This window comes from Scyliorhinus canicula, chromosome 24 (genome assembly GCF_902713615.1).
Source record: "Scyliorhinus canicula chromosome 24, sScyCan1.1, whole genome shotgun sequence".
Lineage (NCBI taxonomy): Eukaryota > Metazoa > Chordata > Chondrichthyes > Carcharhiniformes > Scyliorhinidae > Scyliorhinus > Scyliorhinus canicula.
The window spans coordinates 4,401,467-4,428,084 of record NC_052169.1 but is presented as its reverse complement, the minus strand read 5'-3'; the positions used below and the strand labels follow the sequence as shown (position 1 = coordinate 4,428,084).

The 26,618-nt window shown below is 45.7% G+C and overlaps 1 protein-coding gene across 6 annotated transcripts in view; it reads right to left on the bottom strand.

Moving 5' to 3' along the window:
• The window catches only part of ppip5k1a (diphosphoinositol pentakisphosphate kinase 1a), a 149,821-nt gene extending 124,970 nt beyond the window's left edge, over window positions 1-24,851 (bottom strand). For 5 of the 6 annotated variants that reach the window (XM_038784073.1, XM_038784074.1, XM_038784075.1 and 2 more), the window contains exons 1-2: window positions 24,720-24,851; window positions 7,255-7,685 (exon numbers count right to left, since the gene is read on the bottom strand). In XM_038784073.1, the coding sequence (XP_038640001.1) occupies window positions 7,255-7,398 (144 nt within the window). In that variant the 5' untranslated portion in view covers window positions 7,399-7,685; window positions 24,720-24,851. Of the gene's footprint in view, window positions 1-7,254; window positions 7,686-24,719 lie in introns of those variants that run through there. The other variant, XM_038784072.1, reaches the window with a different exon arrangement.
• Window positions 24,852-26,618: the final 1,767 nt, after the last annotated feature.

Here is a 26,618-nt window from a genome sequence, read left to right as displayed (position 1 = left end):
ATTTTATTGAGTTTAAATTCCATCACCTGCCGTGGTGGGAGTCAAACCCAGGTCCCCAGGTCATCATCTTGGGTCTCTGGATTACTCGTCAGCGTTTCACCACCTCCCCTAAATGCCTCCCTGATGCATTGAGACAAAAAATAATTTTTTTAAAAACTAGCTTAAGGTGGACGCGAAAGATGGGCAGGACGGCGATACAGTGTTTGGCACTGCTGCCTCACAGCTCCAGGGTCCCAGGTTCAATTCCGGCTGGGTCACTGTCTGTGTGGAGTTTGCACCTTCTCCCAGTGTCTGAGCGGGTTTCCTCCGGGTGCCCCAGTTTCCTCCCACAGTCCAAAGCTATGCAGGTTAGGTGGATTGGCCACACTAAATTGCCCCTTAGTGTCCAAAAAGATTAGGTGGGGTTACTGGGAAGGGGTGGAGGCTTGAGCTTAAGTCGGGTGCTCTTTCCAAGGGCCGGTGCAGACCCGATGTGCCAAATGGCCTCCTTCTGCACTGTAACTTCTATGATTCTATGATTCAATGCAAATCCTCTTTACCCTTCACGCTGGGTCATCTCTTGTTCTTAAGTTTGCTACAATTTTGTTGCAATCTCTCCAACTCATCTTCCCTCTCTTTAGTCAAATAGACTCAATGTTAAGATAAGATGTAGAAACAGAAGTAGGCCATTCAACCCATCGAGTCTGCTCCACTATTCAATGCGTTCATGACTGATATGATAATCCTCAACTCCACTTTCCCGTTTTAATCTCATGACCATTGATAGCCAAATTTCAAGGCTCTACATCCAAGAGCTCCAGCGGCCAGGTTAGCTTGGTTTTCTCTCCCTACTGGTGCTGCCAGAGGTCTTCTAGCATTCTCTGTTCTTGTTTCAGATCCCAACATCAGGCCTGATGTGAGTTGACACATGGAATGGCTAAGACACAGAGGTGACCTCTGCAGAACAGTTATTCGTGTGAAATGACTATCTGCTGTTTCGGCCCGACAGATATTTAGCCGATAATGACAATGTTTCACGAGAATCAAGAACAGGCGAGTGGTGGAGGAACTGGAAAACACAGAAAACAAACTGGAAAATCTTTCCTTCTCCCTTGTACTACCGTATTCAATGTTGACTTAATGTAAATTATGTACCATTTTTAAAAGTCACATTTAATAAAAGCCCCGACAACTCGTGCAATAATATCACTCGGTCACAAACAAACAGAGGTTATGCATATGTTTCCTGAACAATGTCCATTTGCACAATAAGGCAAAATCTTCCTCCATTTCATCATCTTTAACTTCTTCAGCATCTCAGACCTATAATGAGACAGAATATCTTTTGAGTCATCCCTGTAACTTTGTATTATAGCCTATGAGACACTGTCCTACGGCTTATTTCTAAATCTAGATCCTACAAGGGAATATACTATATTTAAAAAAATACAAGAGGAGATATAAATCACTGAGGAGAACTAAGCCAACTGGCGAAATGAAGCTGCCGACTATTTGCGTCACTTCCACATCCACAGGGGCAAGGCGCATTTAATTTAAATTGTTAATAATCTTTATTGTCACAAGTAGGCTTACATTAACACTGCAATGAAGTTACTGGCAAAAGTCCCTAGTCGCCACATTCCGGCGCTTCTTCGGGTACACGGAGGGATAATTCAGAATGTCCAATTCACCTAACAAGCATGTCTGTGGGGACTTGTGGAAGGAAGTCGGAGCACCCGGAGGTAACCTATGCAGACACGGGGAGAACATGCAGACTCTGCACAGACAGTGACCCAAGCCGAGAATCAAACCCTGTACCCTGGCACTGTGATGCAACAGTGCTAACCACTGTGCTACCGTGCCATTTGTTTTTTGGATCCATAAAGAAAAACCAAGGTCTTTTTTCTTTGAATAACGTTTTAATATCGTGAAAAATGTTTTAAAAATGTAAAGAAGCAATGTGATGAAAAGAATCTTTTAAATGCAACGGTGCAGCAAAATAGATCTTTGCTAGAACTCGACCCTCACAGGCCATATGACTGCAATGCCTTGTAGAAGTCGTGTAAGGAAACAAAAATTCACTCAAAAGTCACCATCCAGCACTGACTACGTCTCAAAAGTTTCATTAGTTGCCAAGGTTGCGTTTGGGATATATTGAGGTGCTGAAAGGTGCCACAGGAATGCAGCTATTACAGGAATGCAGGTCCTTTCTTCCAGAGAGTTTGAATGAAACTTGTCGTTGATTTGCACACAGCCGAAACAGCTGATAACAAATCTTCAGGTTCTGATTTGGGATTTATTCACCAATGGGGCAACAGGACAAACAACGGCCATTTTCAAAGCACCAGCCCAAAGTAGCCACAAAGGAATACAGGTACAATGTGGAAAACGATTTACGCACTTTTCGAACCAAATTGCTGGAGGCTTGGGCAGCTGGGTACCAGCTTGGAATTCGTGGTTGTGGAATAATGGGATGAAAGTGTCACATTTAAAGATTGAAATTCCTTCTCAGTACTGTCAAGGGTCTAGGGAACTTGGAAAGGGACTGAAAAGTGGCGACAGATTCGCTGCTTCAGGGTCTGCACATGAACACAACCTCAGAATATTTACCAGCACAATAGGGCACAAGTCTACACAGATAATGGTAAAGCTTCATACTGCACACGTTTGACCACAATATATGTACATGTTTGACACACATGACAAGCACCATAAGTGCACAGGCATGACAAGCAGACATGCACATGACTCTCGTACATGATGTGCATACACACACGCATGACCGTGAAGGAATGGAAATATAGCTCCAAAATATTGGGTAAATTTGTATATTGTTCAAGAAGGATTTAACAGGCCAAGTAGATCCTTGGAATACCACTTTGCAGACTTGCAATGGAACAAGCCTTAAATAAACCCAAGCAGGTAGGATCTTCAAACCCAAAAACATCCAATTGTAAATACAAGCTTAATTGAGTCATTGCGGAGCGAACACAAGCAGTCTCTTTGATTACTGTAGATTCAAGTGGCACATTCCACTTGAGAAATGCTTCTCAACTTTGCCCCTCGCCCGAGGTGCTGTGATCCTCAGGTTAAATCACCGCCAGTCAGCTCTCCCCCTCAAAGGTGGAAAAGCAGCCTATGGTCATCTGGGACTATGGCGACTTTACTTTCTTTATAGAGTATTACTGTAGATCATTTTTTGTCTTTCTAGCCCACAAGATGCCTTTTAAATGAATATACAACTTTAATTTTGGGGGTGATGTTTTAAAACAACACAGGGCACAGAAACAGGCTATCCAGCCTGACAGCTGGTGTTTATGTTCCACATCAGCCTTTTCCCACCCCTCTTCGTTATACCCCACCAGCATATGCTCTATTTATCCCTCCTGCTGGCTTCACCTTAATTACATCAATGCTCTTTGCCTCAACTACTCTTTTGCGTTAGATTGCCATATTCTCACCATTCTCTGGATGAAGAAATTTCTCCCCAATCTCCCCTGAATTTATCAGTAAATACCTTAGAGGTCTTGAGTATTGAAATGGTTTGATCATTTACGGACGAACCCAAAACTAATGGCCATAAATGATCAAACCATTTCAATACTCAAGACCTCGTTGAGAGGCGCAGAAAATAAGAAAGCACAGGGAAAAATTGCTTTGCGTTTACGACAGTGTGTCACAACTGTAATTCAGCTTTCATAACACCGGTGGGTGCCACTTAACATGAAAGCAAACAAGTGGGTTAATAATCACGGAGGAATTGGCAACTCAGGATATTGTGTAAACTGACAGCCAAGCATATTATAGCAGCTATAAACTGCATGTGACCAAATAGTTATTTACATTCGTAACTAATGGCAGCGTCGGTTAATGCAAGACTTGCTAATCTGCTTTAACTTGCTCATTAATAAAATGTTTTTGCCAGGGGTTGAAATCCCAAACAGCTGTTATTTGTTCTCGGGGTCACTTTAAGAGATTAGTCGACCCGCCATTTGAGCCCCAGTTCCAGATGTAGTCAAGGGTAGAAAAGGCAACAGTTTTACTCTATACTCCCTCTGGCTGTATTCATTTGTGTTATACCTATCATTACTGCTTGGGGTTGATAATAAACGCCCAAAATGAAAACCGCATCAACAGACCAACCCAGACTGATATTCTTTATTAATCCTGCAATTCCTTGGCAAAGTTATAGACTAAAATCAAAATAAATGTAGTAGCAACAGACGCCACCAAAAGCAATGATACCAGTGATTGCAATGGCAGTCATCACAAGCTATTCCACTTTGCCCAAGACTGTAAAACCAGAGGACATGGCATTTGAAGGGGAGAGAAATTGAAAAATAATACATAAATATCTCAATGAATCATAGAATTTATAGTGCAGAAGGAGGCTATTCGGCCCATCAAGTCTGCACCGGCCCTTGGAAAGAGCACCCTACCTAAGCCCACACCCCCAACCTATCCCTGTAACCCAGTAACCCCACCTAACCCAACCCAACCTTTTTGGTCACTAAGGGCAATTTATCACGGCCAATCCACCTAACCTGCACATCATTGGACTGTGGGAGGAAACCGGAGCACCCGGAGGAAACCCACGCAGACACGGGGAGAAAGTGCAAACTCCGATGAGTGATCAATTTATGAAACAGTGCCCTGGGGGAAGAGGGCGGAAACTGTTAGTATTGAAACATTTCAGAAAGCGACATTTTGCAATGCGGTAGACAAGTATTTGTTGAGAACAGCTGACTTTGGACCACTGGTTCACAAATCTCTCCACCACTGGCCGTTTTCTTCACCTCAAGTCTGGGTCTGTGGGGCTGGTTTAGCACAGGGCTAAATAGCTGGCTTTTAAAGCAGAGCAAGACAGGCCAGCAGCGCGGTTCAATTCCCATACCAGCCTCCCTGAACAGGCGCCAGAATGTGGCGACTAGGGGCTTTTCACAGTAATTTAATTTGAAGCCTACTTGTGACAATAAGCGATTCTCATTCTCATTGACAAACATTGATCACTGTGATTGGTCAATAACTCCATTAATCAGAGAGAGCCTTTAAGACAGAGATAGATAGGTTCTTGATCAATAAGGGGATCAGGGGTTATGGGGAGAAGGCAGGAGAATGGGGATGAAAAAAATATCAACCATGATCGAATGGAACGGAACTTTCCGTCACGAAAACCATGATCGAATAGCGGAGCAGACTCGATGGGTCGAAGGACCTAATTCTGCTCCGTTATCTTATAGTTTAAATGTATGATGTGACTACCAGGATGGTTAAAAGGTGAACTAGAAGGATCTTGGTCATTTTAGTCCAGCAATTCCGGTTGTGTTTTGTGACTGTAACCCGTGCATGCGAGATGTAATCAAGCAAGGTCTCAGCCATAAAATAAATAAATATAAATAATCTCTATTGTCACAAGTAGGCTTACATTAACACTGCAATGAAGTTACTGTGAAAAGCCCCTAGTCGCCACATTCCGGCGCCTGCTCGGGTACACAGAGGGAGAATTCAGAATTCTCAGCTGGTACGGGAATTGAACCCACGCCGCTGGCCTCGTTCTGCATCACAAACAAGCTGTCTAGCCCACTGAGCTAAACCAACCCCTACATCAGCCCATGATCCCTGCGCTCGAGTGAATATCCTGCTGACACCCGAGCTCAAAGACTGCGAGACTCTGTTGTCAGATTCTATGTCTCGAGTATTCATCCAGCAGGGTTCGACAGCAGCAGAGCCTTGCGATTTCAGTCCTCTATGCTTAAGGCTTGCCCACTAAAGCAGCTGCTTAGGCAAAGCACCAAGACAGCATCTGCCACCCACAAAAACCTATCACAAAATGAGTTCACTTGGAAAGAGGAGAGGCAAGAAAAATGATAAAATGGAGGATAAAAATAAAGACTTAATTGAAAAGTTGTGAATGAGATGCAGTTCAATATCCATACAAATGAAATGGTACATTTAGTTCTCTCCGTGTGTGCGTGGGTTTCCTCCGGGTTCCACGGTTTCCCCCCACAGTCCAAAGATGTGCAGGTTAGGTGGGTTGGCCATGCTAAATTTCCCATCGTGTCCAAAAGGTTAGGTCTGGTACTGGGTTAAGAAGATAGAGTGGGGGCCTAGATGGGGTGCTTTTTCAGAGGGTCGGTGCAGACTCGATGGGCCGAATGGCCTCCTTCTGCACTGTCGGGATTCTATGATTCTAGAGTCTATGATTCTATGATCTACATGAGACATTGCAATGGTTGAAAATGGAAAACAGAGTCACAGAGCTTTTGCAGCACAGAAAGAGTCCCTTCAGCCCATCGAGTCAGTGCCAGCCATCAAGCACTTATTTACCTATTTATTCCAATACATGATATTGTTCCAGTCGGGGAACATGCATATCCACTTATAAAAATCATTAATTAAGTGAAACATACCAAGCAAACTCACTGACTCCCATCAGCTAGTCTGACGACCGCCATGATTTACCCTTGCGCCTCCCCAAATTAAGGACAGGGTTTCCCCTCCTCATTGCTATCAACAATCGCTTCGTCAAGTAAGCAGATATGGAGAAAGGATAAATTACTTCACTCAGCTGTGATAGCCTCCACAGTAAAAGAGCCTGCCAACATTAATTGTAAATCTTAGTGAAGAACAGTCATCTGGGAAGGTGGACAGGGTAAGGCTGCCAGTGGAACTGAACCATGGCACCAGATTTGAACAGGAATAGGTTCAAGTGCGATGATCCACATGGTCAAATAGCCTGCCAACATTCACCATCCAAGCTCACAGATCAAGAATGAGCCAGGTGGCTGAGGCATCTACATAACTGTACCCGATTTCAACATCTTCAGGAGAAAAAGCACTTGAAAGGCACGTACAACACAATGGTATAGCGATAAAAGCACAATTCAGCTATTCAAAAACACAGAATAACAGTACACCGAAAGCAGTACACCTAACCTTTAGCAGCAGCACCTCTGGAAGTAAGTTAATTTTGTTTCAACATAAAAAGTTCACTATAGATAAAAGCTAATTTTCTTCCACAACATAAAAGACAAAATAACACCACAGAACTATACTGCCGTTCTGCAAACGTGACCCACTAAATAAAATCACATCAGCCTTACTGAGGAATATTACTTTGATGCAAAACTGCTCCATTGATATTGTTACGGCTTCTCTGGTTAAAGTGAGATCTAAACTATTTTATTGCTGATTTGTTTTTAATCTGAACACCAACTAAAAAAAAAAGGTTCAAAGTGAGCAAAGTTTTAGAAAAAAAGCGATGCATTTCCTTACCGAGTCTGAATCATTTTCACCGTCGTAAAGGTCAAGGTCTTCTGCCTTCATGTTTGATTCCAGATCCTCAATTTCATCCTCCTCGCACCCGACAAAGAATGTAGGAGCCGAGCGATCCCCCTCAAAAGAGGTGGGTGTTGTCATGACAACCTGGTTGACCTTTCATCACGGATATTAGTCATCGTTTAAAAAGGGAGAGCGAGAGACAAATAACTAAACTTCCCAAGGTACTAATTCCAGCCTCGGTATCATCGCTATTAACCAGTTTATGATCTGCCCTCGGGGCACAGTCCAGATCTCCAGAATAGGTAGTAATTTCAGCACAACTTCAGGCTTGCACAGGTAGAGTCAAACTAGCAGTTTCCTTATGCCAAATAAACATTTCTTCCTCCTACCTCTTTAGGCTTCTTCGTCGTCCTGAGTTTAACTATCTGTAGTGGAAAGAAAATTGAATTGAGAACTGAAGTTTACTCCTTTTAACAACAGACACTGCTAAATGGTATTAACATAGAACATACAGTGCAGAAGGAGGCTATTCGGCCCATCGAGTCTGCACCGATCCACTTAAGCCCTCACTTCCAGCCTATCCCCATAACCTAATAACCCCTCCGAACCTTTTTGGACACTCAGGGCAATTTAGCATGGCCAATCCACCTAACCTGCACGTCTTTGGACTGTGGGAGGAAACCAGAGCACCCGGAGGAAACCCACACAGACACGGGGAGAATGTGCAGGCTCCACACAGTGACCCAGCAGGGAATCGAACCTGGGACCCTGGAGCTGTAAAGCCACAGTGCTAACCACTGTGCTACCGTGCTGCCCATTTCAACTGTTTAATCATCGCCAGATATTATAATTTTGTCCCCCCTAGATCAGTTCCTTTAACACCAAAGATTGGAGGAACCTTCACTGAAGAACAGTTCAGCCAGACCAAACCTGACAATTCACAGAGGAAGATCTTCCTTCTGGTCATTGCAGCTTTTCCCGTCTTGCATTTTCTGACTGAATAAAAACAAACTCAACACATTTTCTGATTTTCTCCTCCTCTCCCTTTCAATTGGGAGCTTTTGGGGTGACCCAAGGCAGTAATATCAGCACTGATCAGAGTCAAACACCTGACTTTGACATATGTGGGCGGCACGGTAGCACAGCGGTTATCACAGTTGCTTCACCGCGCCAGGGTCCCGGGTTCGATTCCCGCCTAGGTCACTGTCTGCTGTCTGTGTGGAGTCTGCAAGCTCTCCCCGTGTCTGCGTGGGTTTCCTCCGGGTGCTCCGGTTTCCTCCCACAAGTCCTGAAAGACGTGCTTGTTAGGTGAATTGGACATTCTGAATTCTCCCTCCGTGTACCCAAACAGGCGCCGGAATGTGGCGACTAGGGGATTTTCACAGGAACTTCATTGCAGTGTTAATGTAAGCCCACTTGTGACAATAATAAAAATTATTATTATATGGCTCGGTATTACTCATTGCAAGTCCACCTATACATCAAGTCGTTGAAAAGACCCCCACTATTTGTAACCGACCACTGGAAGGTGCAAAACATTTAGAGGACATGGCCCGACAATTAGTTCTAGCCTCCACCTTCCCCCACTCAGCCCCATCATCACCAGTATAGGTGCGATCTGGAACTCAGCACCAAGTGGGGACGTTATGGGCTCAAACCATTGCCCGAACACAGGGAGTTGGAGTTTCGCTGGTGAGATTGTTAAATTTCATTCATAATTTGTGACAGTGAGCACGTGATATATTTGTGATATCCCCTTGAATTGTAATATCTCAACACAAACCTCACACACAGTTCCCATCGTGTGTCACTCGACAGCCACGGGATCCTCTGTTGCACAGTGTTTCCCACATCAGGTGAGACTATTTATTCCCTCCTTGACTGAGAAAGCCAGGGAAGTATCATTTGGTGCTAAATTATTTGTGGTTTTACGCTGTGGGTCTGCACCCGGCAGGATCTTATCCAAACCCAATTCAAGCATGCCCTCCACACAGCCAAAACAGGCTTTTATCACATTAGCTTGAACAGACATGGAAAGCAGAACATCAAAGGTATCAGCTGGACAGTGAGCGTTGATTGGTTGGACCACTTTGCAGCCAGTCCCCTCAAAACATCATCCATGTCAGCAAACCTGCGAAAAGGATAAATGGTCAAGCTGCGGGTTCAAGACCCACTCTAGAGACTCCCACACAAGAGGAAACATCCTTTATGCATCCATTTTGTCAATACCATTTAGGATCTTCCACACTTTAATCAAATCACCCCCGCCTCGCCCTACTTCCTCACGGCGCCGAGGTCCCAGGTTCGATCCCAGCTCTGGGTCACTGCCCGTGTGGGGTTTGCACATTCTCCCAGTGTTTGTGTGGGTTTCGCCCCCACAACCCAAAGATGTGCAGGATAGGTGGATTGGCCAAGCTAAATTGCCCCTTAATTAGAAAAAATTAATTGGGTACCCAAACATTTGCAAAATATTCAGGATATGGTCTCATTAATGCTCTCATAACTGAAGCAAGCGGATCCAGGAAATCTGAATCAAAAACAGAAATTGCTGGAAAAATTCAACTGGTCTGGAAGCATCTGTGGATAGAGAAACAGAGTCAATGACTCGAGTCTGTATGACCTCTCAGAATCCTTACTTTTATGTTCAATTCCTCTCGTAATAAAGGCAGCATTCCATTAGCCTTCTTAGTTACTTGCTTAATTTTAACTGTACACTAGCTTTTGGGGCCTCATACACTAGAACACCTAGATCCCTCTGCACCTCAGCATTCTGCCGTCCTTCTCTATTTAAGTAATACTCTGCTTTTTTATTCTTCGTGAACTTCTCACTGTATTATAATAATAATAATCTTTATTAGTGTGGCAAGTAGGCCCACATTAACACTGCAATGAAGTTACTGTGAAAAGCCCCTAGTCGCCACATTCCGGCGCCTGTTCGGGTACACGGAGGGAGAATTCAGAATGTCCAATTCACCTAACAAGCACATCTTTCGGGACTTGTGGGGGGAAACCGGAGCGCCCGGAGGAAACCCACGCAGACACGGGGAGAATGTGCAGACTCCGCACAGTGAACCAAGCTGGGAATCAAACCCGAGTCCCTGGCACTGTGAAGCAACAGTGCTAACCACTGTGCTACCGTGCCGCCCCACATCTACTCACATCTATCAGATTTTTTGCTCACTCACTCTACATCCATCTGTAACCTCCGCATGTCCACTACACAACATATTTTCCTACCTATCTTTGTGTCATCTCAAATTTAATGGCCATGCCTTCACTCCTCTCATCTAAGACATTGAAATAAATTGGAAAATGTTGAGTGTCCTGCACAAACCCCACGCACAACTCCAACTGTCACACCCTGCCAATCTGAAAAATGTTTAATTTAAGCATACTCTCTGTTTTCTGCCAACCAGTCAATCTTCTGTTCGTGCTAGTATGTTACCCCCTACACCATGAGATGTTATTTTCTACAATAACCATTGATATGGCTCATAATTAAATGCCTTCTGGAAATCCAAGTACAGCACGTCTACAGGTTCCCCTCTGTCCACAGCGCAAGGTATGCCTTGACGTGACCAGTTTATAAGCTCCTTAACGATCCATTCTAACACCTTACACATGACAGAGGTCAAGCTAACTCGCCTACAGTTTCCTGTCTTCTGCCTCCCTCCCTTCCTGAATAGAAGGATTATATTTGCTACTTTCTAATTTGATGGAACCTTTCTAGAATATAGCGAATTTTGGAAAACTAACAGTAAAGGATCTACTACCTCATCAGCCACCTCTTTTAACACCCTACGAGGGAGTCCATCAGATCCCGGAGGCTTGCCAGTCGCAGCTCCATCATTTTGTTCAGAACAGCTTCCCTGGTGATTGAAATTTCATCAGGTTCCCCTCTACCTTCCACCTCTTGATTTACAGCTATCACTGGAATGTTTTTGCATCCTCTCATGAAGACAGAAGCAAAATCTCTGTTCATTTCATCCACCATTTCCTTCATAATAATAATCTTTGTCACAAGTAGGCTTACATTAACACTGCAATCAAGTTACTGTGAAAATCCCCTCGTCGCCATATTCCTGCGCCTGTTCGGGTACACAGTGGGAGAATTTAAAATGTCCAATTCACCTAACAAGCACGTCTTTCGGGACATATGGCAGAAAGCCGAAGGAAACCCACACAGACACGGGGAGAACGTGCAGAATCCACACAGACAGTGACCCAAGCCGGGCATCGAACCGGAGGCCCTGGTGCTGAGAAGCAACAGTGCTAACCACTGTGCTACCGTGCCGCCCTACCTTTCAGACCAAAATGTTAAACTGAGGCCCAGTCGTTCCCCTTAGACACAAAATATTCCGTGGCACTATTTGAATAAGAGCAGGAGAGTTCTCCCCAGTACCCCAGTCAGCATCACTGTAAAATAGCGACTCATCTGATCATCACACTGTTGTATGTTGGAACCTGCTGTGTACAAATCAATTGTAGTAACTGCACACACAACACTTCAAAAGTACTTCTTTGGCTGTGAAGTAATTTGGGTTGCGAAGCATTAACTCATGCAAAATCGAATAAACAAGTGCTTTTAAAAGGGAATTTAAACACGTAGCACAAGACTGCAAAACCAAAATGGTTCTTCAATGACTAAAAACACACAGCATCCACTGAAAAGAGAAAATGCAACATGAAGGCCAATAAAACCCGGCGCTATCGGTGTTTCTTCTATATGGATTTATGCAGACAAACAACAGGTGCCCACTAGTAAAACATTGGTGGATCTTAGACTATGGTCGGGTGCATCAGCAATCGCAAGTCTTGCTAATTACAAACCTAAGCAATAAGCTACCAGAATCCCAGAGTTAGCAACATTCCTTCCTACCCTTTCTGGATGAATCAGCATTTAAGACCACAGTACATGACTATAGTAATCAAGCATATTGCGCCATTCCAAAACCTCAAATGCTCATAATTTCACCCTCCGAGTCTTTACCATAGCACCTAATAAAGAAGGGATAGCGCTGCCCCCTTTAATTTAAAGGCTCCAGCTTGTCCCAATAATGTGTAGACTACAATGCAATCCATTTGTTATCCTCTCTCCTGCCTTACTGCAGTGTGATTCTACAGCTGACAGACACGATACACAACTGCTCCCAAGCTGCCTTGTTTATACGTAAACTTAAATACTCCTTCCCTCCATCACCAACACACAGTACCAGCAGTGTGTACTGTCTACAAAGCACATAGCAGCAACCTGCCAAGGTTAGTTTGATAGCACCTTCCAAACCTGTGACGTTGTCTACTGTCTGGAAAATCACGGGCAGAAGATGCACATGAACGCCCACCACCTGCAAGTTCTCTTCCAAGTCACATACCACACTGACTTGGAAGTATATCAATGTCGTTGGGTCAAAATACTGGAACTCCCTTCCTGACAGCACCATGGATGCACCTACACCACATGGACTGCAGCAGTTCAAAAAGACCACCTGCACAAGGCAATTTGAGATGGGCAGCAAATGATGGTCTAGTTAGCAATGCCTTAGTTATCCACAACCACCGACAGCCCAACCCTGTAACACTCAGGATGCATCGACATAGATTTACAGCGGATGGGGGCAATGGGAGATCAGAGGAAGATCGAAAGGCGGGGGAAACGGGAGGGAACAAAGATAAAAATTGTTGCTACGTAATCCTGACTACATTTGAGCCTAGCCTGGAGGCAATACGGGTAGAGTCGCTTTGGTCAAGATAAGCAAACTGCACATTCAAGGGAGAGTCCTTAATGGTATCCACATTGTTTTCGCATTGAAATAACAGCACCCACAATATCTCACTGTTGGGAATATTGACATTAGTTACCTCATCACCCATTTTCATCACCTCTAATCCGAACTGTTCCACCATTGGTGTCCTTACCCTCTGCTGCCTCGGCCCAAGCTCTGGAATTTCCTCTCTCTTCTCTCTACCTTGTTCTCCTCATGCAAGTCGCTTCTTAAAAACCTCCCTCTTTGACCAAACGTTTGTGCATCTGACCTAATACCACTTGAATTTTGCTGAATGGAGATACAGGTTGCTGAAGCTTTTCGCCTTGCACTCCATCAGGACAAATGCAAGAATATCACATTTCAAACAATCACGGGAAATGTATACGACAAGAAACAAAGGTGCTGATTGGTTGGCAGGTGAATTATTGGCCAAGGCATTGCCATGGTAAAAACAATGAGGAACTCTTGGCTCAAGCTCCCGGGTAATTCAAAAAAGGTGCAAGGCTTGAACATATTCCTTTTGTTTGCAGAGAATGGGTCCTCTCGTATATATTGAACCCTTCTCACATCTTCTTGGCTAGAGAGGGAAAATAAATAAGCAACTAGATGACCAGTGACATCTGCTGGAAATTGTTAATGTGGCCATCAAATGATGCCAGCATCAAGCTCAGTGTTTAACTGCGATGGAAGTGGGACTTATATGGGCAGCACGGTGGTGCAGTGGTTAGCACTGCTGCCTCACGGCGCCAGGTTCGATCCCGGCTCTGGATCACTGTCCGTGTGGAGTTTGCAGATTCTCCCCGTGTTTGCGTGGGTTTCGCCCCCACAACCCAAAGATGTGCAGGGTAGGTAGATTGGCCACGCTAAATTGCCCCTCAATTCTGATGGAAGTGGACTGAATTATCAAAACCGTTTGTACATTCTTAACTCTCTTAACATATTCTCCCATGACGTCAAATGCATGCACTGACAGATTCCTTAAGGACTGTTGTAACTGTTAACTATAACGCTATTTATTTGTTGCTCATGTGGTTAATTCTGCATTTAAATTAAGGTTTGTTTTGACATAAAAGATACAGATGGGTCAGTGTTGTCACTCCTGTGGTGCAGTAACATTTCCTCGTAGTTTCACAAATTGAAAATAGTTGGGTTCTCGCCCGGGATCCAAACACATTTCCAAAAAGGCAATATGTTCTTGTGATGAAAGGCGATTCAGAAACAGAAATTGGAAAACATCACAAGATTTTATTGTGACACATCAAATGTGAAAGCAGAATTGAGTGTCAGTGCCAGCACCACAATAGAGCACATGGAGATAATATTGCTCTGTTTACATGCTATAAATATGGCAGTTAATAAGGTCGCCTTTCTTAATCTTAATTATGAGTATACTTTCAGAATCGGCAGGTATCTCTCGATACAAGGTTCAACCCGAATACCGATCAAAGAGCCAATACGCCAGTTAGTTAGTTCAAAGTCAATACTACTTTATTTACACAGTATGATTTACTCATGCACAATAACACTACAGGCTAAACTATATCTATCACTAATGCCTATACTTAACTTCGGGTGCCCACTTAGGTCAGAGGAACAATGGCCGTTGTTCGGATCTAAGGCTGTTGGGTTCGAAGAGGTAACAGGAGAACAGCTAAGGTTGTCCGTCTGGTTGCGAGCGTTGAACTTGAACTTACTTGCTTCTGGTGGAAGGGTCTCTCCGCTTGAGAGCCAAATCCAAGAGGCTGAACCTTTGGCGGGGGTTCCTTCTTATACTTGGAGGGGCTTCGTACACTTTTCGGCGGGCCTTAAACTTGGTCCCAATTAATTGGGCAGCTTCTTGATTACTACCATCGATCAAAGCCAATAAAGGGGTGGGTGCCTTGATGGCTGGGCGTGTTCTAAGTGGCTGTTGGCCTTGCTTTGTTTGTGTCTTCTGGTTGGGGTAGTGGCGCCGGAATGTATGAGACAGTATCGGCTACCTGAGCATTAGTCCTTTCTTTCCCGGAGATGGGCCATCAATATGTAAATCGACCGAGAGTTTCGGTTCCGTCTGCTGACTGCCTTCCAAATATACATTCAGGCTCTGTGCCTGCTTGTTGCTTAGTATTGTCCATTTTTCCCTATAGGCTCTGCGAGTGTCCATTTTATATACTGAAAGTGGCCAATCCCAGATGGCTACAATACATACACACACACTTTTTCTAAGGCAGGCTCTCAGACTTGATTCGATGGGTTCTGAGATGGCTGCTAAACTATCTGCAGTCTGTCACATTAGAAGCACGCACGTACAGACTGAAACACACATACAAAGTCACCCACAAAAAGGCAAAAAACCAAATTTCTACAAAATTAAAATACTAAACAATATATTAAAAGTAAATTTCCTGCTTTAGACAAAATGAAAAATTGCAATGAAATATTGAAATAAAAACAGGAGATGCTGGCATAGAGCACGTTTATCAGCATATGTGAAGAGGAAATATCAGTTAAAGATTTGATTAGCAGTTTTTGCAGTCAATCTTATCACAGCAATGCTGTGGTCATTATTGAACCGAAGGATCTAATCTTGGCTTGCTCAATCTTATCAAAGGTTCCACTATAGCCCATTCATGTTTGTGTGTGTTTCTAATTCTGGTCAAGGTTACATACGAACATATGAATTAGGAGCAGTAGGCCACTCGGCCCCTCGAACCTTCCCCGCTATTCGATAAGATCATGTCTGATCTGATTGTAACTCAACCCCACATTCCTGCCCACTCCTGATAATCTTCTCCCCCCCCCCCCCCCCCCCCCCCCGGGCCCTCTCCCATAATCGCGGTCTTAAATGGGCAGCCCCTTGTTCTAGATTCTCCAACAAGAGGAAACATCCTCTCCACATCCATTAAGATCCTGTCAATACCCCTCAGGATCTTAAAAGGTTTCAATCTTACTCTTCTAAACTCCAGTAGATACACACCTAACCTCTCCAACCTTTCCTCGTAAGACAACCGGCCCATTCCTGGTACTTGCCAAGTAAACCTTCTCGGAACTGCTTCCAAGACATTTGTATCTTTCCTTAAATAAGGAGACCAATACTCCAGATGTGGTCCCATCAATGCCCTGAAGCAAAACATCCCTATATTCGTCGTCAATTCCCCTCACAATAATGTTCTTTTAACTGACCCATTACTTGCTGTGTCTGTATACTAGCCTTTTGTGATTCATACACCATGGGGCTGATTTAACTCAGTGGGCTAAATCGCTGGCTTTTAAAGCAGACCAAGCAGGCCAGCAGCACGGTTCCATTCCCGTATCAGCCTCCCCGGACAGGCGCCGGAATGTGGCGACTAGGGGCTTTTCACAGTAACGCCATTGAAGCCTACGCGTGACAATAAGCGATTTTCATTTCATTTACTTACACCTCAGAGCTCTGCAATCTCCCACCATTTAGATAATAAGCTTCTTTTTTATTCTTCCTGCCAAAATGGACAATTTCACCTTTACCCCCCCCCCCCCCCCCCCCCCCCACTATACTCTATTGGTCAGATATTTGCCCACTCACATAACCTATCAATCTCCCTTTCAGCCTCCTTATGTCCTCTTCACAATTTACTTTTCTACCTATCTTTGGGTCTTCAGCCATACCTCCAGTCCCTTCACCCAAATCATTCATATAAAGCCGTAACAAAACATGAGCCTGTCTTTCTTTTGCAAACTTTTGTCGTCCCTGGTTATTTTACTCTACTTTTATTGCTGTTTCTAGTCGCAAAATAACTCACTTCTTAGAATAACTTAGAATAATCTTTATTGTCACAAGTAGGCTTACATTAACACTGCAATGAAGTTACTGCGAAAAGCCCCTGGTCGCCACATTCCGGCACCTGTTTGGGTACACACAGAGGGAGAATTCAGAATGTCGAAGTTACCCACGTCTTTCGGGACTTGTGGGAGGAAACCGGAGCACCCGGAGGAAACTCACGCAGATACGGGGAGAACGTGCAGCCTCCGCACAGACAGTGACCCAAGCCAGGAATCGAACCTGGATAGTTAACAAGACAGGTTGTCAGAATTGAACGTTGCTGCTAGAGGACACTTGATTACAGTGGCCCATTTACAATGTGAAAATCCCTCTCTCAGGACACCGAGAGGAGTGATTTCTCTGCAATGCCTTATTTCAGTTTCCTCTTGATTAAACTACCACGGTACAATGAGCTACTGAAGGGGTTGCCAACAGCTTTCTCATTAAACCAAGTGGGACGTACAAATAGATTAGCAGTCAGTTGGTAGTGGTCTTGCCAACAGCTCAGCAGAAAAATCCAGCAGTTAACGATTTCAGAGCTGGAATCTGGCACTCTTAAACGACAGCCGAAATCGCAAAGCAAGTTTCGCCATGCTTTATTCAAATTCTAGGGATATTTAGTTATTATTATTTAGCAATTTGTTAACAAAGATTTGTTCCAGGTACTCACAGAGATCCGTGCTGGGACGGTTATTGCTGAGGCACGTGTAACGCAATACCATAAGCTGCAGATGACTACCCAGCTAAAATATGACAGCTGCTTAACTTAATACTATAACAGGACTTAAAACTGTCGCTCTTTACAGTCCGCACATTGCTATAGTCCAAGACCTGCATCCTATTTGCTGCTGTTTTCAACTGGAATCCAAACGCACAATCTGTTATCATTTTAGAAAGGGATAGCAAGAACATGGAAGTCCTTCTTGGTTTTTAAGTACAAGTCTCCTTTGAACTTGCTTGTGATTGTGACTCAACAGTGTGGGAAAAGGCCCACTAGTTCATCTAGTCCATCCCATACAGTCATGATGACTTGGGCATCAAGTGTCAGCTCTGGCTCAATTAGAAGCACTCTCGCTGCTAAGTCAGGAGATCAAGCGAGTTCAGGTCCCACTCCAGATACCTGAGCGCATGATGCAGGCCGATGCTATCAGTGCAGGAAGCACTGCACTGTTGGAGGTTGCTTTTCTGGGATTTGTGTCCGATGTTAAACCGAGGTCCCACCTGCCCTCATCGCCCCGCTATTTTACAACAAAGAGGAGCTTTTCCCTAATGTCTTGTGTTACATTTATCCCTCAGTCATATCACCAAAACGGTTATCTGGTCATTATCCATTGGTATTTGTGGGCTTGCTATGTGCAAATCGGCTGCCTCGTTTTCTTAAAACGAGCATTGCTATCGAATGCTCTGGGACATCCTGCAGTGGTGAAAGGCACAAGAACATTCTGCCCTCCCACATGACGAGTTTGGTGGCAGGGGACAAGTCCTGCCTCCACTCTGCTCCGCCACGATGGAACATTAATGCCCACTTGGAGGGGCCCCATCCTGCCGCTGCCACCAGCAGACAGGGGGCGGGCTCGCCATGCGGGGTGCATGACAAGACAATCCCAGTATGTTTTCTTGCAGGCTTCCAGGCATGTTCCTTCATTCAAAGGCGTTTGGTGCCTGATCGAGGAACTCGTCTTGGGGTCTGCTGAAAGTCACCTCATGCCCTTGCTGCAAAATCCCCTGGCCCCATGCCTTGCGGTCCCCACCCCACCATCACTAAACTGCTGATGTTCAGGATGTTGCCTGGGCTGGAGCGTTTCAGCTATGAAGAGAGGCTAGATAGGTTGGGGTTGTTTTACTTAGAACAGAGAAGGCCGCGGGGGCACCTGATTGAGGTGTATAAAATGAGAAGGTCATAGATAGGGTGGATAAGAAGAATCTTTACCCATTGGTAGAGGGGTCAATAACCAGGGGGCGTAGATTAAAGGTCAGGGGAAGGAGGTTTAGAGGGAATGTGAGTAAAATCTTTTTCATCCAGAGGGTGCAAACTCCACACGGACAGTGACCCAGGGCTGGGATTGAACCTAGAACCTCGACACTCATGGGGGTCTCTCAAGGGGATCGGAGGCCCCCCAGGTGTTTGCCCTCTGGGCAGGATGGCATCCTAACACTGCTGGTGCCAGCCTAGCACCCCGGTAGTGCCACGGGGCTCAGGTGGCACTGCCACGGTCCCAAGATGGCTTTCTTTTACTGACGGGCATCAGACCCAGGGGTATCATGTGCACATGAGATGGCCTTGAGGACCCCCTTATAGGTGAATTGGGGCTTGGGGAGGGGGAGGAGTGGAAAAAAAGCATTTAGATAAACATTTGAAATGCCATAGCATGCCAGGCTACGGACCAAGTGCTGGAAAATGGTATTAAAATAGATAGATGTTTGGTGGGCGTTGCAGACATGATGGGCCGAAGGGTCTCTGTCTGTGCTGTCAAACTCCACAACTGTGACTCATCCTTGGTCTGAGGTCTTGGGTGGGTGTAGCATCGGGCACAGCCAACCTCTTCCCCAGTGGAGCTACTGGATATAGAAGAGTTACCAGATTGGCAGACAGCTTGCGTTGGGCAGGACCTCCACCTAGGACCCTGGTGCCACTGCCCTGTTAGATCCCCAATTAGCACGAGGCCCTGGGCCTTCCCTAAAGGAAGCGACGCGGGGCTCTCGCTGGTTCCACACCCGACGGCCAAGACGCTCCTCACCGCCACAAGATTCCACCCAATGTACATCCACAAAATGTACATCTATCTTTATTTTAAGATACACACACAGTGGTCAGGCTGACATTGAACACCTGACGTAGAGTACTAGAATACTGAAAACAACAGCCAAAGTCTGATATCAAATAGTTTCATTTTAAAACATTCCCTCTACCTCAAAGCATCCTGGACGAAAGAGTGGCTAAAGCACAGAATGTCTGCCTTAGATTTGAGGTTTGGACGTTGTACTGATTCTTAAAGGTTTTAAATCCCGGGCCAGTTCAAAACATAAACACCAGGATGAAACCTCCTTTCTGAAAAATATTCAGTTACAAAGTTCTAAAGAAACATTGCGAGACCCTCGCAACTTTTTCATTCTCTAAGCTGATAGGGCAAACTCATTTTATTTTTAGGCTCCAGACAGATAGCCCGTGGACAACAGGAGAAGGATCAGATTGCTTCCACTGTAATCTATACAACCCAGCTGATAGAACATGTGCGGATCCCTCGCCATTGGACGTGCTGGGAAACATGAAAGGCTCGTCTGGCATTTCTACAGCAGCTCAGACTCATTTCCTCTGGGTGTCATGTTGTGAATTGCCGCCAGGTTCATCGGCTCCATTTTTTGGCCCATGTACGGCAGCAGGGATCACAGCAGCTATTGGGAAAGATCAAACAGCACAGTAGCTTGCACTGTTGCTTCACAGCCCCAGGTTCCAAGGTTCGATTCCCGGCTTGGGTCACTGTCTGTGCGGAGTCTGCACGTTCTCCCAGTGTCTGCGTGGGTTTCCTCCGGGTGCTCCGGTTTCCTCCCACAGTCCAAAGATGTGCAGGTTAGGTGGAATGGCCTCAGTGTCCAAAAAGGTTAGGTGGGGTTACTGAGTCACGGGGATAGGGTGGAGGTGTGGGGTGTTCTTTCCAAGGATCGGTGCAGACTCAATGGGCCAAATGGCCTCCTTCTGCACTGTAAATTCTATGTCTTTGAACAGGCTGGAGGCTTTTTTCTTTAGAAAAGTAAAGACTAAGGAGGCGAGCTAGTGAATTTTAGCAGGATGAATGGGTCAGAAAGGGTCGATGTGGGAGAGAATCCAAAACCAATGACCATAAATACGAGACAGTTACTGATGAATCCTGCAGGGAAATAAGGATAAATTTTTTTACTCGAGAGTGGTGACAATGTGGAACTGGCTGCCAAAGGAAGTGGTTAAGGCAAAAAGCTTTGATGCTTTGAAAAGGAAACTAGATGAGTATGTAACAAAAAAGGGAATAGAAAGGGGCTGCTGAAAGCGTTGTGATGAGCAGATGTGGAGTATAAACACCAACACAGAGTCACTGGGCTGAATCGTCTGCTTCTGTCCTATAAATAATATGCAACACCACATTTCAAATTCTGATCAATTTGCTGCTCATTTACAGCCATTTCTGAAGGAAAAGAGGATAGAAATTCAAGAATATCACACTGCCATATTAAGGGATACTCCTTCAAAGTTGCGTTGAGGCACATCCTTCATTAATGCTGCACCACTTCAACCAGGAACTGGGAGCAGTTTTGTGCTCTGTTGCAACATATTTCTAAAAACTGCAAAATATAGAGGAAAATAAATTTAAAATTGCTAACGTCTGGGGATCGATTATTACCGCAGTGTTATGGAACACTTTTCCACTTCAAGTACCCTGTGCCTGCAACTAATGTTAACCTTCACCAATTATCTAATGTCATAGCTTCCAGCACATGAATTGACTCAAGACAGATTGTCACAGGGTACATAGAGTCATAATGGCTCAGAGATAAGCCATTTAGTTCATTAAGTCCATGCCAGCAGTCTGCAGAGCAATCCAATCAAAAATAAAAAAATTAAAATGAAAAAAGTGGGCGACGTGGTAGCACAGTGGTTAGCACTTGTTGCTTCACAGCTCCAGGGTCCCGGGTTCGATTCCCGGCTTGGGTCACTGTCTGTGCGTTCTCCCCGTATCTGCGTGGGTTTCCTCCGGGTGCTCCAGTTTCCTCCCACAAGTCCCGAAAGATGCGCTTGTTAGATGAATTGGACATTCTGAATTCTCCCTCGGTGCACCCGAACTGGCGCCGGAGTGTGGCGACTAGGGGCTTTTCACAGTAACTTCATTGCAGTGTTAATGTAAGCCTACTTGTGACACTAATAAAGATTATTAAGTTCAAATCCCCCACTCTATGGGTGCTCCGGTTTACAGGTGTACAGGTTAGGTGGAATGGACCTGTTAAATTGCCCCTTAGTGTCCAAAAAGGTTGTGTGGGGTTACTGGGTGAGGATAGGGTGGTGGACGTAGGCATAAGTAGGGTGCAGGGTTGGTGCAGACTTGATGGGCCAAATCTCCTTCTGCATGTAGTGGTGCTATGATTTCTATTCCTATAAACCTGAACGCTGATTTCCCCTCAAGCACTCATCCAATTCTATAAAGAAACCAATAGCTGATAACAGACTCTCTCCCAAAGAAAAGCTTGCAACTATATGGCACATTTCACCACCTTGGGACATCCCAGAGTACTGTACAGTCAACATGATGGCTTCATTCAACTGGTTTCTCTTCTACTCTCTCCAACTTTGACGATGTTCAGTACGATGGGTCTTAAGCCTTCACCCAGGTTGCTCAGTAAATAATACACATGGCCTCATCAGTGAACATGACCTCTACTAACTAAAACTAGCATAACTCCAAACCCTTACTACAAATTATTCTCAGAGTAATAATATATGTATAATATTTAATTATTTCACAGGATGTAGGCAACACTGGCAAGACCAGCATTAATTCTCCATCCCTAATTTCCGTCAAGGAAGTGGAGATACAAGGAACCTTCCCATCTTGTAGATGGTACACACTGTTCTCACTTTGCACATGCGGTGGAGAGAGTGAATGTTTTCGGTGTTGGATGGGGTGCTGACCAAGCGGGCTGCTTTGTCCTAGATGGTGTTGAGCTAGTTGGAAATATACTTCATCCAGGCGAGTGGGGAGTATTCCATTACACTCCAGACTGGTGCCTTGTAGATGGTGGGCAAGCTTTGGGGAATCAGGAGGAGAGTTACTAGCTGCAGAATTCCCAACCTCTGACCTGCTCTTATACCCACAGTATTTATATGACCGTTACAGTTCAGTTTCTGGTCAATGGTAACCCCCCAGGATATTGATAGTGGGGGAAATCAGTGATGCTAATGCCATTGAATGTCAAGGAGGGACAATTAAATTCTCTCTTATTGGAGATGCTCAATGCCTGGCAGCTTGGGTGTCATGAATGTTCCTTGACACTTATCAGCCCAAGTCTGAATGCTGTCAAGGTCTTGCTGCATGTTGACATACTTCAGTATCTGAGCTATCTTGAATAGTGCTCGACATCTGTGCAATCATCTGACCTTATGACAAAGTGAAGGTCTTTGATGAATATAGTTGGGCCGAGGACACGACCCTGGAGAGCTCCTGCAGCGATATCCCATGACTGAAATATCTTGGCTAGATGCACGGCATATTCTGGATCATAAGTCTTTAGTACTAGTGCCAAAATATTATCAGGGCCCATAGTCTTTAGTGTCTCCGGCTGTTTCTTGATGTCATCTGGACTGAATTAAATTGCTGAAGACTGGCATCTGTGATGCTAGGGACTTCAGGAAGAGGCCTAGATGGATAATCTACTCAGCGCTTTTGGCTGAAGGCTGTTGCAAAATTTTCAGCCTCATCTTTTGCACTTAAGTGCTGGCCTCCCCCATCATCAAGAATGGAGATATATGAAGAGTCTCCCGCAGAAAGTTGTTTACTTTGGGGCAGCAGGGTAGCATGGTGGTTAGCATAAATGCTTCACAGCTCCAGGGTCCCAGGTTCGATTCCCGGCTGGGTCACTGTCTGTGTGGAGTCTGCACGTCCTCCCCCTGTGTGCGTGGGTTTCCTCCGGGTGCTCCGGTTTCCTCCCACAGTCCAAAGATGTGCGGGTTAGGTGGATTGGCCATGCTAAATTGCCCGTAGTGTCCTAATAAAAGTAAGGTTAAGGGGGGGTTGTTAGGTTACGGGTATAGGGTGGATACGTGGGTTTGAGTAGGGCGATCATGGCTCGGCACAACATTGAGGGCCGAAGGGCCTGTTCTGTGCTGTACTGTTCTACGTTCTACTTGTCCACTGCCACACAAACCTGAATGTGACAAGATGGCAGTGCTTTGATCTGATCAGTTGGTTGTTGGGATTGCTTAGCTCTTGTGTATTGTATGTTGCTTACACTGTTTGGCATGCAAGCAGCCTGGTCTTGTAGCTTCACCAGGTTGACACTTCATTTTTTAATATGTCTGGTGCTGCTCCTGGCATGCCCTCCTGCACCTCTTCATTGAACCAGGGTTGATTCCCTCAGAATGTTGGTAGAATGGGAGATATGCCAGGCCATGTGAGGTTACAGAATATGCTCAAATACAATTCCACTGCTACTGATGGCCCACTGCGCCTCATGGGTGTCCAGTTTTGAATTGATTGCAATGAGTTGGCCTTTAATCAAAGTAAATCCACAACACAAAACAGATGTTCTGCCACACTCATTTCCCATTTGTTGCGAAAGTGGCAAAGACAAACGTTCAACAGGAAGCAAAAGAAAATTAACAAGCGCCTGAAACTTCATGGCCAACCTGCAGTGACAGGACAGCCGCAAGCTTTGTTCAAAGGAAATAAATCTTTAAAAAAGGTAAACACAAACAAACAAGATGAAGCTATTCTGCAGGGTCGCTTACAAGGCTTCAGGCTATCACAACCCCAACAGGGAGGCACTGGAGGGAGGCAGGTGCCAACCGTCCTGCCATCAGATTGAAACATCCTTTCCAAATGCAAGAGCTCCAACGACAACTGACCATTGAGACACCCCGAGTGGGAAGACCGATGCCCACCATCTGAGATGGGCATCTTTAATGTCAACAACAAAACCCTGGTGCATGACATTAAATGGCTGAAGTCACCAAACACCATCCTACCAGGGGGCACCCTCCCCTGTGCACTGCCCACATGATTGGGCAAATCTAACAGTTAAATAATTCATTACTTTTAATAAAAATAATTCCAATTAAACTCAATGCCAATTTTGCTCAGTCATGAAAACGGATTTCTTCCAAATTTGCCTCATCGCATCGAAAATAAAATTCATCGACACTAGCAGATTGCACGGAAGTCTTAAATACTCACCAGGCCGTCCCTCAGAGTCATTTCCCAGTGAAGTTTGCTTCACTCTGGACAGCCTCTATATTTCGGGCTTCGCTCACCGTTTAGGCCCCGGTTGGAAACGCCCCCTAGCAACCTCCCGGCCAACCGAACCTGACACCGGAAGTCGGCCGCCTGATGAGTGACATCCTAACTTGCTAGCGGCCGGAGCTGCCGGCCGGCGGGCGGGGCGGCGTCGTGACGTCACCCGCCACTCACCGCCGCCGATCTGCAGCAGGGACTCGGGGAAACAGCGCCCGCTCCACACCTACTGGCGTGGAGGTGTAACTGCAGCTGCAAACCAGGCACTGCCACCCCCAGAGTCCCAACCTCACCCCACAGACCCCCAGAGACCCAGCCTCACCCCACAGACCCCCAGAGTCCCAACCTCACCCACACCCCCCCAGAGTCCCAACCTCACCCCACAGACCCCCAGTGTCCTAGCCTCACCCACACAGGCAGCACGGTAGCATGATGGTTAGCATAAATGCTTCACAGCTCCAGGGTCCCAGGTTCGGTTCCCGGCTGGTTCACTGTCTGTGCGGAGTCTGCACGTCCTCCCCGAGTGTGCGTGGGTTTCCTCCGGGTGCTCCGGTTTCCTCCCACAGCCCAAGGATGTGCGGGTTAGGTGGATTGGCCATGATAAATTGCCCATAGTGTCCTAAAAAGTAAGGTTAAAGGGGGAGGGGGAGGGGGGGGGGGGGGTTGTTGGGTTACGGGTATAGGGTGGATACGTGGGTTTGAGTAGGGTGATCATTGCTCGGCACAACATCGAGGGCTGAAGGGCCTGTTCTGTGCTGTACTGTTCTATGTCTATCCCCAGAGAGCCAACCTCACCTACACCCCTCAGTGTCCCAACCTCACCCACACACCCTCAGTGTCTCAGCCTCACCCACACACCCTCAGTGTCTCAGCCTCACCCACACACCCTCAGTGTCTCAGCCTCACCCACACCCCCCAGTGTCCCACCCTCACCCACACACCCTCTGTCCCACCCTCACCCACACACCCCCAGTGTCCCAGCCTCACCCACAGACCTGGTACCGACCCCAGAGTCCCAACCTCGCCCACACACCCCCAGAGTCCCAACCTCACCCCACAGACCCCCAGTGTCCCAACCTCACCCACACCCCCCAGTGTCCCAGCCTCACCCACAGACCTGGTACCGACCCCAGAGTCCCATCTCGCCCACACACCCCCAGAGTCCCAACCTCACCCCACAGACCCCCAGTGTCCCAACCTCACCCATAAACCTGGCAATGCACATAAGAACTTACGTTTTCAGAGCACCCTTCAAATGCCAAGCTGCTTCACAGATAAGGTTCCCAACTCTCCAGGATGGCCCCAAGTCTCCAAGAGTTGAATATCATTCCCCAGGACATTGCTGTGTGCAACCCTGGAGAAAAGCCATCAGGATATGAAAAAAAAAAATTTTCATGCCATTTCCTTTGACCATTTCACTTTACCAGGTATAAGGGGGAGGTGGTGGCATAGTGATATTGTCACTGGACTTGTAATCCAGGTACCCAGGGTAATGCACTGAGGACCTGGGTTCGAATCCCACAATGGCAGATGGTGAAATTTGAAATCTGAAAAGATCTGGGATTAAATATCTAACATTGACTATCTGGTTCACTAGTGTTTATTAGTGAACCCAGAAATTGTGGTTGACTCTAGAACGAGAGGTCACAGATATAGGTTGAGAGGTGGTAGATTTAGAACTGAGATGAGGAGGAACTACTTCTTGCAGAGGGTGGTGAATTTGTGGAACTCGCTACCCCCATAGTGCGGTGGAATCTGAGTCATTAAATGGTTTCAAGACAGATATATTTCTAATTTTAAAAACGGGTTTAAGGAATATGGGGAACAGATACGGAGGTGGAT